This window comes from Chinchilla lanigera, unplaced genomic scaffold (genome assembly GCF_000276665.1).
Source record: "Chinchilla lanigera isolate Chin_1 unplaced genomic scaffold, ChiLan1.0 scaffold00212, whole genome shotgun sequence".
NCBI classification, from domain to species: domain Eukaryota; kingdom Metazoa; phylum Chordata; class Mammalia; order Rodentia; family Chinchillidae; genus Chinchilla; species Chinchilla lanigera.
The window spans coordinates 231,592-243,019 of NW_004955613.1; the positions used below are offsets into that span (position 1 = coordinate 231,592).

Here is an 11,428-nt window from a genome sequence, read left to right on the forward strand (position 1 = left end):
ACACCGCACGACCGCGCTGCGGGAGGCGGCGGAGGAGCACAGGGTGAGGGGCCGGGCTGGGGCCGGACGGCGGGCGACAGCCACCGGGGAGGGCGGGAGGCCGGCGGGGAGGGAACGGGGGTCTGGCAGGTGGGGGTCGGGGTGGGAGGATGGGTGAGGACCCCGCGGCGGACCAGCGGTGGGCAGCCAGCGGCAGGGGCGAGGGGCTGCGGAGAAGGGTCCCGTGGGGGCGGCCCACCGCGTGCGGGGCGCGGGGACCTGGATGGGAGCTGGAGCTGGGCCCCTCCCCGGACAGGAGAGCGAGCAAGGGGAAAAGGATGGAAGGGGAGCGGCGGGTCTGTTCCGCGGAGAGCGGGGTCTGCACAAGCTTCTAGCAGAGCCTGGTGTTCGGGTATCTGGCCCTGAAGGGCTTCCGCGAACTAGAATTCTTCCGTCCTACTAGTGCACCTCAGGTGCTCTGAAAGCCCCTGGGGCCCCAAGACCACAAAGGAGGCCAAAGCCCTCTCTCCTGACACTGTTAACCCAAGAACTACGCCCTGCTGTGATAAATTGCGCATGTCGGCTTTGTTAGAAATTCTACTACTTTGCTCTGTTTGCTGGTTTTAAACTAAGGATTGGAATATTTTACAGCAACATCTCTGGTGGTGCTTCCCAGAAAGGACTCTGGGTTTTTCTTCTTGATTTTCTTGTCTTCTGCAAAGCTCAGACGGGAGGTTCTTCCTGGGTGGACCTCGGAAGTGCGCTCCCACCTGCAGGGAGAAGGGGGGCGCCCCTGGAGTCAGGAGCACGCTGGGCTTTTTAGGTGCACCCTGGCAGCTGCTGGACTTCACGTCCAAAGAGGCTGAAGTGCTGAACAAAGAAGTTGCCAGGTTATACACATTTTCTGAAGGTTTGGGTGGGGAAAGGAACTAAGCCAATTTTTACCAAGTGACAGGATTACAGTTTTATCCTTGCGAGTCAACTATCAGGCGTTTCAAGACGTCAGAAAGTCTCCCTCGTCTTTATCGAGGACATGCAGCTTTTCAAGGGTCACAGAACTTTATTTACGCATTTTTAAATTTATCAGTCCTAGGGGAAGGTTAGCCTTGAAGGAAGATGAATTTCCGAGAACAAGACATCGCGGGGTCCTGCCAGGGGAGCCTTCTTGTTTACCTCCTCTGTTGTGGAGGAGGAGGCGCAGTTAGGGGCCGGGAGGGTGGAACCCAAGTAGAGAGCTGAGGGAAAGTAGGAGAGACTGCGCGCAGCAAGGAATGCCGATTTCCCTTCAGTTCTGCTGTAATACAACATGGCCAGAGTAGATGTCTACAGGTGCTCTCTGCATTTTCAGTGGCTCTTTAGCTAAATAGGAATAAATATCACCCGAGGTCCTCACCGGACCAGTGGAGACTTCCTGGGGCCCTGGGCTGTGTTCCTGCTGCTGTGGTCAGAACCAGCCCTGGGGTCCAGTCAGATTAGCCTGATGGCTGTCACCCGGGAAGACAGCGCACTGTTTTCACTTCCTGGCTTTTGCTTACAGTCTCCGATCTGAGGGAGCTTTCTTCTGCCTCCAAGTGTCACTGTTCCCCATTCTTTGCAAATAACAAAACAAAGCCACCTTCCCCAAATGCTCAGCTGCCTCTGGCTGACGTTCTGTGTAATGCAGTAAACAGTATTAGAACATACTTAGAATGTCGTCCTTTTAGAAACAAATGACCGGTATGTAGGATTGATTCCATAGCTCTGGTGATGAAATTTGTATTTTTTCTAGTAAAGGTGAATTTCTCTGTATCTGTAGGGATGCTGTCTGTAAACAGTCTACATACTTGCCTCTAGTAAGGGTCCCATTATTAAAGGAAGACTTAATTTCTGTTGTGTTAACATTTTCTTTCTGTAAGATTTACAATATAGTATATATTTTTGTCTAAAATGTTCACCAGATTTCTTCTGGCCAAGTAATACTACTAACACTATTAATAATAAACCACTTTCTTATCATAAGTAATAATCATCATTCACTCTAGTACAAGACAGCATTTCATCTAATAACATCTTTTAGCTAAATTCGGGTTTATGTATTCATTTTAAAAAGTTTTTACAACTTGGCATTAAGTTTTATGAAATATGTTTGCGATTATAATTGTAATTCTTGTCATATCCTGCTCCATCCCATTTATACACTATTCTCTTAATATTAAATGTTTTATATTTCCATATTTTAATGTTTGGTAAAATATGGAAATATGATTATAGTGGTACTGCTATAAATAATGATGCACTCAGTGTGCTTTGAGATAAGCTTTTGTGTCTGCTGTCAAAATGCACTTGCGTTTGATTTACTTACTGATGAGGGAAGTTTCCTGGGCTGTCCAGGAGTATTCTAGGTCTCTGTCTTCCTGGCCAGGCAGTCTGGGGGCCAGGCCCTGAGGAAGGCATGGCTGATGGCCTCTCTGTGTCCTCGTGAGCAGGTGAAGCTGCAGCTGGCCTTGGAGGCAGTGAGGAAGGAGGTGGACGAGGCGTCTGCCCAGGAGGTGACTGTGGGGAAGAAGATCGTGGTGTGGAAGGTAAGCTGGCCCTGGGCTCTGAAGTTCGATGGAGCTGGGCCCAGTCCTGCAGGCTTCTGTCCCGGCTGCTGAGCTGTTCGGGAGGGAACTGCGGCCCGTTCTGGTCTCCACCCTTCAGATCATGCTGTTCTGCTTCCTTCTTTCCTCCTTCCTTAACAGTGTTCACTGCAAATCACAAGTTCACTCTCTGAGCTGACCGTGAAACTCACTGCTGTGTGCCTGCCACCTGGTACTTAGAGGAATGAGCAAATTGTGCAGTTACGTAGCTCTGTGTCAGGTGGAAGAGAGCAGAGGGAGCCTCTGTCCAGGACGAGGATCAGAAACTGGAGGCTCCTTTTGGTCACCCATGCATTTATTCCTTCTTTTCTGCACACTACCAGCCCTTTTATCCTCTTACCTGTGTCATTTACACACACACACACTCACACTCACACTTACACACACACACATGCATACATGTCCTCATCGTTGGGTGATTTTGCCCTCTTTTCAAGGGCATTTTGCCCTCTCTGAAAGTTCTCCTCTGTAGCAAAGTACATGCCTTAGGTCTACTGAGAAATTTTGGCTGTTAGTTTTGAGTTGAAACCGATCAAATAACCTGAAGCTAAGTCCAAAGGAAGCTTTCAGGGTTTTTGCCTCTGCAGAGAACATTAATTAATCTTAGGGTTAAGGGAAGGGTTAGGTTAGGGTTAGCATAGGGTTAAAGTTAGATTTAAGACAAGGTTTAGGTTAATGTTATGACTAGGGTTAAGGGTTAGGTTAGGGTTCATTGTTTTCCTGTTTCGAAGTTCTGCTGATTTTCAAGATGTGGAGAAGTGCCCTGTGCGCCTGCCATTTGGGGCAGAGGTAGTGAACTGCAGAACACCCTACAGTGTGCTGGGCGGTGTCCACATCTCATGGGACTGTGAAAGTGTATGGAGAATCTGTGGATGCATTATGCACATAGTATATTACATGATTAGTCATACAAGAGGATATTTTAAAGAATATTTCTCTTTTTCCTTTCTTCTGTTAATCCATTGTTGTGATTTTTTGTATTTTCTAATTACTCCTTGTTTTCCTAAAAATGTAATTTACACAGTTGACTATTTTTATAGGGATTAAGGATGCTACATTTCTATCTTCTGGCCTGTGTTATCCTGCCCAAGTGCTCTGTCTGCTGGTAAAGTTAAACAGTGATTCATAATTTGTGTTATTTTTAGGCAAAAAATTCAAGTGGGTTGTTTTAAATCCTAGCCTGACCACATATTTATGAAGTCAGAATCCTGGTGTTGAAGGTTTTAAAAGCCCTCCACTGTTCATTCTAATACAGAGGTGATTCTAAGTCTGTCAGAGCCTTGTGAATGTGTATGGTGTTCACTGCCGGTGATGTGTCTCCGTGAGCCAAGTGCACTAAGCATGGTTTTGATAAACACGAGATCCGAATTTTAGCTGCCCTTTTTATTTCTGCAGATATAACAGCAGTCCTCAGAAGGTGGAAGAAGATTACAATAACCCTTTCTCCCTACTCCTCCCCTCTTGACCCGCAGCTCCGCTGCTTCCCGATGGCTGAGCTGTGAGCCTCTCATTAGGAGCATAATCTCAGTATGGGCAGCCTTGCCCATATTTCACAGTAGTTACACCAGTGAGAGAACACAGAACTCAGCATTGGCTGATTTTAGGAGGCCAAGATTGAGTGAATCTAGTCGTTTTGAAAATCATAAAAGGAACCGGGAATGGAAACTTAGAGGAAGAGTTTGAGTCGTAAGAGACTGAAAGAGGGTTATTTATTATTTGACCTTGAAACGTTGAACACCAACAGTCTGCCTTATTCAGTTAAACCAAGAAAAGAAGATTTGAAAACAAAGCCAAGAATCCAAGATGTAACCAGATTGGTTTGTAACAATTGCCCTGTCATACTCTGTTTTAAACATTTAAGTACAAAACCCTGTAGCAAAGTACTCTCCCTGCCTTAGTTCTACTCAGAAATTTTAGCTGTGAGATTGGGTAGAAACCAAGCAGATTTCTGCAGTTAACTTTGCAAGAATACCCTGAGGAGCTTTCAGAGTCTTCTTGGCACTGGGGAAAACATTGGCCTTGTGGTTGACTCATGATTACCACACTGTTAAAGAAGAGCTGTGCTTTCCAATGCCCTAAACCTTTTATCTTCGTATCTACAAACACTGGTCTCATTAGTCCTTTCTTCATTGCTCAGCTATTTCTGTGATGCCTGGTGACCAACAGTGGAAGAGTAGCTCTGTTGTGTGGCTACCCTATGCTGATCCCTAGGTTCAGATAAGCATGTGTTTAGCTGTAAGCCCCAAGTCCTACTTCTGATGTTTTATAGTTGATGCCGAACCTTGTGTATTAAGACGCCTCACCTCCAAGTCTGCAGCTATATCCAAGTCCCTGTCTTTCTCCAGCTCTCAGTTTCAAAACTTTCCCAGGACCTTTGATTTGGAAGGCTCCTGCATGTTGTTAGAATGTCTTCTCTCAGTCACTGGGACAGAGTTGAGGGACAAGGATATCACATTTACAGAGGGCCAAGGATATCAGAGACTTAGCCTAGTCCCCAGTCTCCTAAAATGGGTTATGGCAAAAGCTTAAATAAAAGGAGACAATGGAATACGGTTTTGGGGGAATCCAGGGAAGTCAAAATTCTCTGGGACACACAGCCATGAGTTTTCCAGATCACTGTATTTACCGAGTTTCTAAACAAAGGACAGGGATACTGAGGTAGGGGGGGAACCGAGCAGGACCCTGGGAAGTTTAGATCAAAGACTTCTTCAAGCAGTAAATTTTGTCAGTTAAGAGACCTGTCCTATCTGTAAGGCTGACGTTTACAGCAGGAGCCAAGTGGCCTCAGCTACAGTCTTATTTTATAAGTTGGAGGAAGAGCCAGGTGTTCTTGGGCATGTGGTCTTGTCTTGCCCTCCAGGGTGTCACAGTGTCATAGGCCGGTGTCTTCTGTGACCATTGGCATAGAGACCATGGGCACTTACTGCACGTCAGCTGCCCTCTTTCAACAAGTCTCCTAGGCCTGGGAGAGATTGATGGGTAAATACAGAAAGCCAATTGCTTAGTGTTAAATCCTGCTCAGAGCTGCCTCGTAGTGGTCTCCATCAGAAGGACATCACCTTACAGAGTGGAGGGCCAGGGACTTCACATTTACAAAAGGTCAGGAGATCACCTTACAGAGCCGAGGGTTGAGACAGCACCTTCTCCAGCTCCAGGCCCCACACATAGCATGGGACTCCCTGGCCCATCCCTGTCCCTGCTGACTGTCTTCTGTGTCCCCAGGAGAAAGTGGAGGTGCAGAGGCAGCGGTTCCGGCTGGAGTTTGAGAAGCACCGTGGCTTTCTGGCTCTGGAGGAGCAGTTGCAGCTGCGGCGGCTGGAGGAGGAGGAGCGGGCGACCTTGCAGAGGCTGCGGGACAGCAGGGCCCAGCTGGCCCAGCACATTAAGGCCCTAAAGGAGCTTGCGGAGGAGCTGGAGGAGCGGAGCCAGAGCATGGCCCTGCGTCTGCTGGAGGTGAGGAGCAAGGAGGTGACACACACTCGGCCCTTTGGAGCAGACTCATCATCTCCTCCAAGTTTATCGTATTTTTCACAAGTTCACAATTTCCGGTACTTTCTGAAGAAATTTTCATTGCCTGTCACAGTCCTCAGGCCTGACGCCCACTTCTTGCCTTGCAGGGTGTGAGCGAAGTCTTGAGCCGGTACGTCTGCTTCCTTCCTGACCCAGGCAAGGTTGGGACAGAGCCCATGGTGGGGGCACAGTCGATGGGAGCACACTGACTCCCGTGGGTGCTGTGTCCTTCGCAGAAGCAAGGCTGTCACACGGCTGGAACCTGAGGCCACACCCCTGGAGCTGAGGACTGTGTGCCACATCCCTGGGATGAGGGACATGATGAGGAGGTTCCAAGGTAGGGGGCCAGGTTCTGCCTGCCCAAGGCCGTGATTCTCTCAGCCACAGTGACCAACAGACCTGATGCCTTCACGGCCGAACTCACAGGGATTTGCAACAGGGCCCTGCAGGCACTGCTGCGCCACCTCCCAGTCCCCAGTCCCCTGCCACCTGCTCTGCCTCCTTCCTTGCTGGACATTATGGAATGCGGAGGAGCAGTTTAGAAAGCACATTACCTTGTCTTCTCTAGACAGTGCAACACACAGGGTGCAGACAGTCAGCTCTCAGGGATTCTTGCAGTGTCTAACTCACTTCCTTCTGTCACTGTCAACCCAGGGGCAGCATCAGATCTGACTGGGAGGGCCAGGTCCCTCATGGCTTCTCTCCTTTAAGGGCCAGGGATGGCAGGGGCAGGTGTGTCCCAACTAACCAGCTGTACAATGAGTTGCCCGCAAACCTTCCTTGGGGCCACTTGCTTTGTAGGGCAGCTTACAGAACCCCTCATCTTAGTCCTACATTATAGAGGACATCACACAGGTGTAGACCAGCAGCCACCCCGAGCTCCTGGGCTCAGCATCCTGCAGCTGTCAGTCCTTGTGTGTTTAGGGAAGCTTCCTGTGTAGACATTTTTGATGACCCATCTCACACCTGCCTGGAACCCTCTCGGGCTGTTTTTATAGCTGCAGAGTTTAACTTGAGGTAACACCATGTGCATTAGAATCCTAACTTTTTTCCAAGGCTTGGCATGAAATATCTTGCTGTATCATCACCGCAGGGCTCTTGTATGTTGGTAGTCTTCAGAACAGAGGATGTTGTTCAGCATAGAGCATGCTGGTTTAGTATTGCTATCAGGTCTGCTTCAGCCTTGGAGAGCACACTTAGGTAGAGGTGAGCGAATGCTGGTGGTAGGCTGGATGTTTTATTTTTTTAAGGGGAAATGCTAAGGCATTCACTGTCAGTTTACTGACTGAACTTTCTGTTTTTCTTTGGTACCTGAGGAAGAGGTTGGACTAGAAATTCCAAATGTCTAATCACTTGGTTGGGTTCCCTGGCTAGCAGCCCTATTCTGAGGCCTCTGGGGACCCGGGCACTGGTCATCTCAAACTCTTACCTCTCTGGAAGTACAAAGGCACTCCTGCCTGTCTGATGCTCCCGTGGTTTAGGGTTGAACAGGGTGGAGACCTAATGTCTGCTTCACAGTGGGACAGTGACTGGTGTGCTGCTTCTAAGAAATGCACACTGAGTGGACAGGAGAGAGGTGAGAAGAGGAAGTCATGAGTGTGTTCAGCGTTTTAGATCTCAAGAACTAACATCATAACCCAACACAGTGACTCACACTTGTAACCCCAGCACTGAGGGAGGCTGAGGCAGGGGGATCACAAGTTTGAGTCTCACCCAGGCCACTTAGCAAGGGCCTTCCTCAAAATAAAAATAAAAATGGGTTGGGGATGTAGCAAAGTGGTAGAGCACTCTCAGGTTCAATCCCCAGTATCAAACACACACAGAAAACGGCAACAGTAAACAGCCTGGCATCCTGAGGTTGCTGCTCGCACTGGTGAGGGAGGCTGCAGGTGGGGCAGGCGGGGTTGGCCTTGGACATCGTAATGACGGTAAGGCAGTGCTGAGTGCAGATTCATGCGCATCAGACAGGCAGGTGAGGTCACAGCTGTGGAGTTTCAGAACGGTTTAGCCAGAGGTTCGCCTTGTAACCATCTGGCAGAAGAGTGGAGCTTAATGAAAGCAGAGCTTGGTGAAGCGGATGACCCCGGAGAGGGTCAGCGGAGAGGGAGGAGGGGCCTGGGCCAGGGACACAGGTTCCCAGTGATGGTGGGGCAGAGGAGAGTGCAGTAGAAGAGACCAGGGAGGAGCAGAGACGGAGGGGGAGCGGGGCGGTGTGTCTGAGAGAAGGAGCCCTGCAGCCCTGTGAGTGCGCAAAAACAGGAAGTGCTGACAAGTGTCCGCGTGGAGGTCACGGGGGCGGGGGGGGGGCTTGAGTGGTTGTTGGGCTGCGTCCTGTCCCACCAGCGGCTGAGCCTAGGAGAGGAGAGGTAGGAGCCAGGTGACGCCTGGGATCCCAGCCCCCAGCAGCTGAGGCGGGAGGATCAAAGGTGTGAACCCAGCCTGGGCAACTTAGTGAGATCGTATCTCAAACACTTTTTTAAAATTTCATTTCATTTCATTTCATTTTGGTCTTTTTGAGACAGTGTCTCACTGTGCAATTCAGGCTGGCCTTGAGCCCACTTTGTAGCCCAGGCTGGTCTCAAACTCACAATGATCCTCCTGCCTCAGCCTCCCCAGTTCTGGAATTCCAGGCGTGCACCACCACACCTGGCGCTTCGAACACCTTTCAAAAAACGAGAGTAGAGGCTGGTGTTACAGCTTCGTGCAAAGGCCTTGGGTTCGGTTCAGTGAGACACACACACACACACACACACACACACACACACACACTCGCAGATGAGAATAGATGTTGTAGTAGTAGTGTATTTGTTAAGGCATCAGAAGTAGAAGTACGTTAGTGAGCTTATTGCTTTTGGACATTAATAGGGAGGAGTGCCCTCCATTGCCCTCAGCAGATTTGTCTGGGTGCATGTATTCATTAGCGGTCCGGGGTGCAGCGGTCTTTCTGGGTCTCTACTGGGCAATAGTAAAGTTGTCCTTCCTTTTGGTTAAGTGACAAATGATCACAGGTTCACATGCTTCTAACCACACCCATTTCCAGGCTCTCCCGCCCACAGAGTGGACATTCAGGCGGGGTCAGCTCTGTCTTCTGAGTGGGGATCTCTGAGGTCAGTCAGGGCCATTCCCAGCCTGGGTTGGGCTGGGAGTGTTGAGGGATGAGCCGGCTCCAAGGCTGCGGGTGGGTGGAGGTCCAATGGCTGAGTCCCAGATCTGCGCTGCTGTGAGCTCGGGGGCCCTGGCCTCCTCCTGTGTGACCCAGTGCTGACCCTCGCCCAAGCCAGCCATCCCTGGCATGGCTTGTGCTCCGTGTCAGTGCCGCAGCTTGCAGAGACCTTCGGGCTTCTCCAGAGCTGACTGGTGAGGACACGGGTCCCTGCGTGGCTCGCTCGGGGCCTCCTAGCTGCTCACAGCCTCTCCATCCCCTCCCACAGTGGACATGAAGCTGGACCCCACCACGGCGCACCCCAGCCTGCTGCTGACCACCGACCTGCGCTCAGTGCAGGACGGGGAGCTCTGGAGGGACGTCCCCGGGAGCCCCGAGCGGTTCGACACCTGGCCCTGCGTGCTGGGCCTGCAGAGCTTCTCCTCTGGCCGGCACTACTGGGAGGTGGTGGTGGGCGAGAAGGCCGAGTGGGGCCTGGGCGTCTGCAGAGACTCGCTGCCCAGGCAGGGCGAGGCCGCCCCATCCCCCGAGAACGGCGTGTGGGCGCTCTGGCTGCTGCGGGCCGCCGAGTACATGGTGCTGGGCTCGCCATCCGTGCCACTGCTGCAGTCCAGGCCGGGCCGCGTGGGGGTCTTCCTGGACTACGAGGCCGGGGAGATCTCCTTCTACGACGTCACCCACGAGTCCCACATCTACACCTTCAGCCAGCTCCTGTCCGGCTTCCTGCGGCCCTACTTCTTCATCTGTGACAAGAACCCTCTGGTTCTGCCCCCTGTGATGGAGGCAGAGTCAGGAAGCGGGGCATCCAGAACTCCGCCTGACCCCAGTGGTCCCGAGATGCCTCCATGAGGACTCGCTGCTGCCTGCGAGGTCCTCGGGCAGGAGGCTGTGGACGCCTGGGATGGCTGGGCTGCACGTGGGCGGCCCTCAGTGCCTGTGTCTGGGAAGTGTCCCCGCGGGACAGAGGAGGTGTGGAGGGTGGGAGAGGAGGAGGATCTTGGAACCAGCAGTCTCGTCAAACCCTCTTTCCAGATGGCTCCACAGGCGTTCTTGATGGACTGTCTTTCGTATTAAGGAAGCTACATTAAGAAGAGACCCTAAATATTCATTACAGCATCTCATTCTGTTTCCCATCCTTTCCTGCTCAGTATTTTACCCATTAAGGTTCGGACACAGCCGTTCCTCCGTGGGCTCAGAGCCGAGTTTTTAGAGGTGCCGTAGTGACCAGTCGGTCTCTCCCGGGCTCTTCCTGTCCCATTCCAAGAATCAGGTAGAATAGTCCATGAAAGTGAAGCTGAACATTGATTTAAGGCAAAAGAAGAAAAAGAACATAAGAGAACTGTTGAGGAAGGAAGTGCTCCAGAAAGAAGAGCTCCAAAGAGTGCCTCTGGGCCACTTAGAGCCAGAAAGGGGCCAGCAAGCAGGCCCAGGGCCAAGAGCTCAGGGACCACTGCCCTTGCTGTGGGCAGTGAGGGCCGCACACGTGCACTGCCCTTTCTGACGTTTGGTCTAAGCCATCCCATGAAAACCCCACTTGGCCTTCTGCTGCAAGGAGGTATCAGGTGCGGTGGGGAGCTGCTCCCCCACTCATGCTCCTGGTTCACACGTGCCTGCCGTGGACAGGTCACGCAGTCAGCCCCCCAGCCACACGGCCTTCGTCCCCTGCCTCTGTCTGACGCTATTCCAGACCAGATTCGTAACTATGGGCCTCCTCCTCTCCCCTCTTCTCTCTCCCCTCTCCCCTCTCGCAAGCTCTCCTCTCTCGGTCCCTGTCTCTCTGTCTCCCTCTCCCTCTCCTTCTCCCTTGATCCCCTTTGCTTGCCCTTTCCAAGGCTCCCGCCAGCCGCCCAGTCCAGCCCCGCAGAGCCCAGCACACACCTCCGCCCTTACCTCCTGCAGGAGGCTCTGTTCCCGTGAAGCACGCGTCCGCCCCTCATGCATTGTGCAGTTCTCTTATTTATTGTTTTTAATTTATTTATTGTGTACCTGTCCTTGCGTGGTAGGCTGTAAGCAACTTGAGGGGAAGGATATTTGTCTGTTGACTATACTGTTCAACATATCCTGAGCCCCTCGCATACGGCTTTCTATATGCTTATCTCTGAATGCACATGTGTTGAATGAATAAACAATGGCCACTCTGAAGGCGGAATTAAATGTA

General features: G+C 51.4%; 2 protein-coding genes across 4 annotated transcripts in view; one reads left to right on the forward strand and one right to left on the reverse strand.

Annotated features, from left to right (window-relative positions):
• The window catches only part of LOC102025421 (olfactory receptor 11L1-like), an 18,910-nt gene extending 16,496 nt beyond the window's left edge, over positions 1-2,414 (reverse strand). For both annotated transcript variants that reach the window (XR_001232580.1, XM_005414967.2), the window contains exon 1: positions 2,321-2,414. The gene's annotated coding sequence lies outside the window, so the exon portion shown is untranslated. The remainder of the gene's footprint in view (positions 1-2,320) is intronic.
• The window catches only part of Trim58 (tripartite motif containing 58), a gene marked incomplete in the record, with an annotated part of 13,453 nt that extends 2,025 nt beyond the window's left edge, over positions 1-11,428 (forward strand). Inside the window, 6 exon segments of one of the 2 annotated variants that reach the window (XM_013510135.1) lie at positions 1-43; positions 2,445-2,540; positions 5,820-6,050; positions 6,215-6,237; positions 6,344-6,444; positions 9,539-11,428. In XM_013510135.1, the coding sequence (XP_013365589.1) occupies positions 1-43; positions 2,445-2,540; positions 5,820-6,050; positions 6,215-6,237; positions 6,344-6,444; positions 9,539-10,119 (1,075 nt within the window). 2 annotated transcript variants of the gene reach the window in all.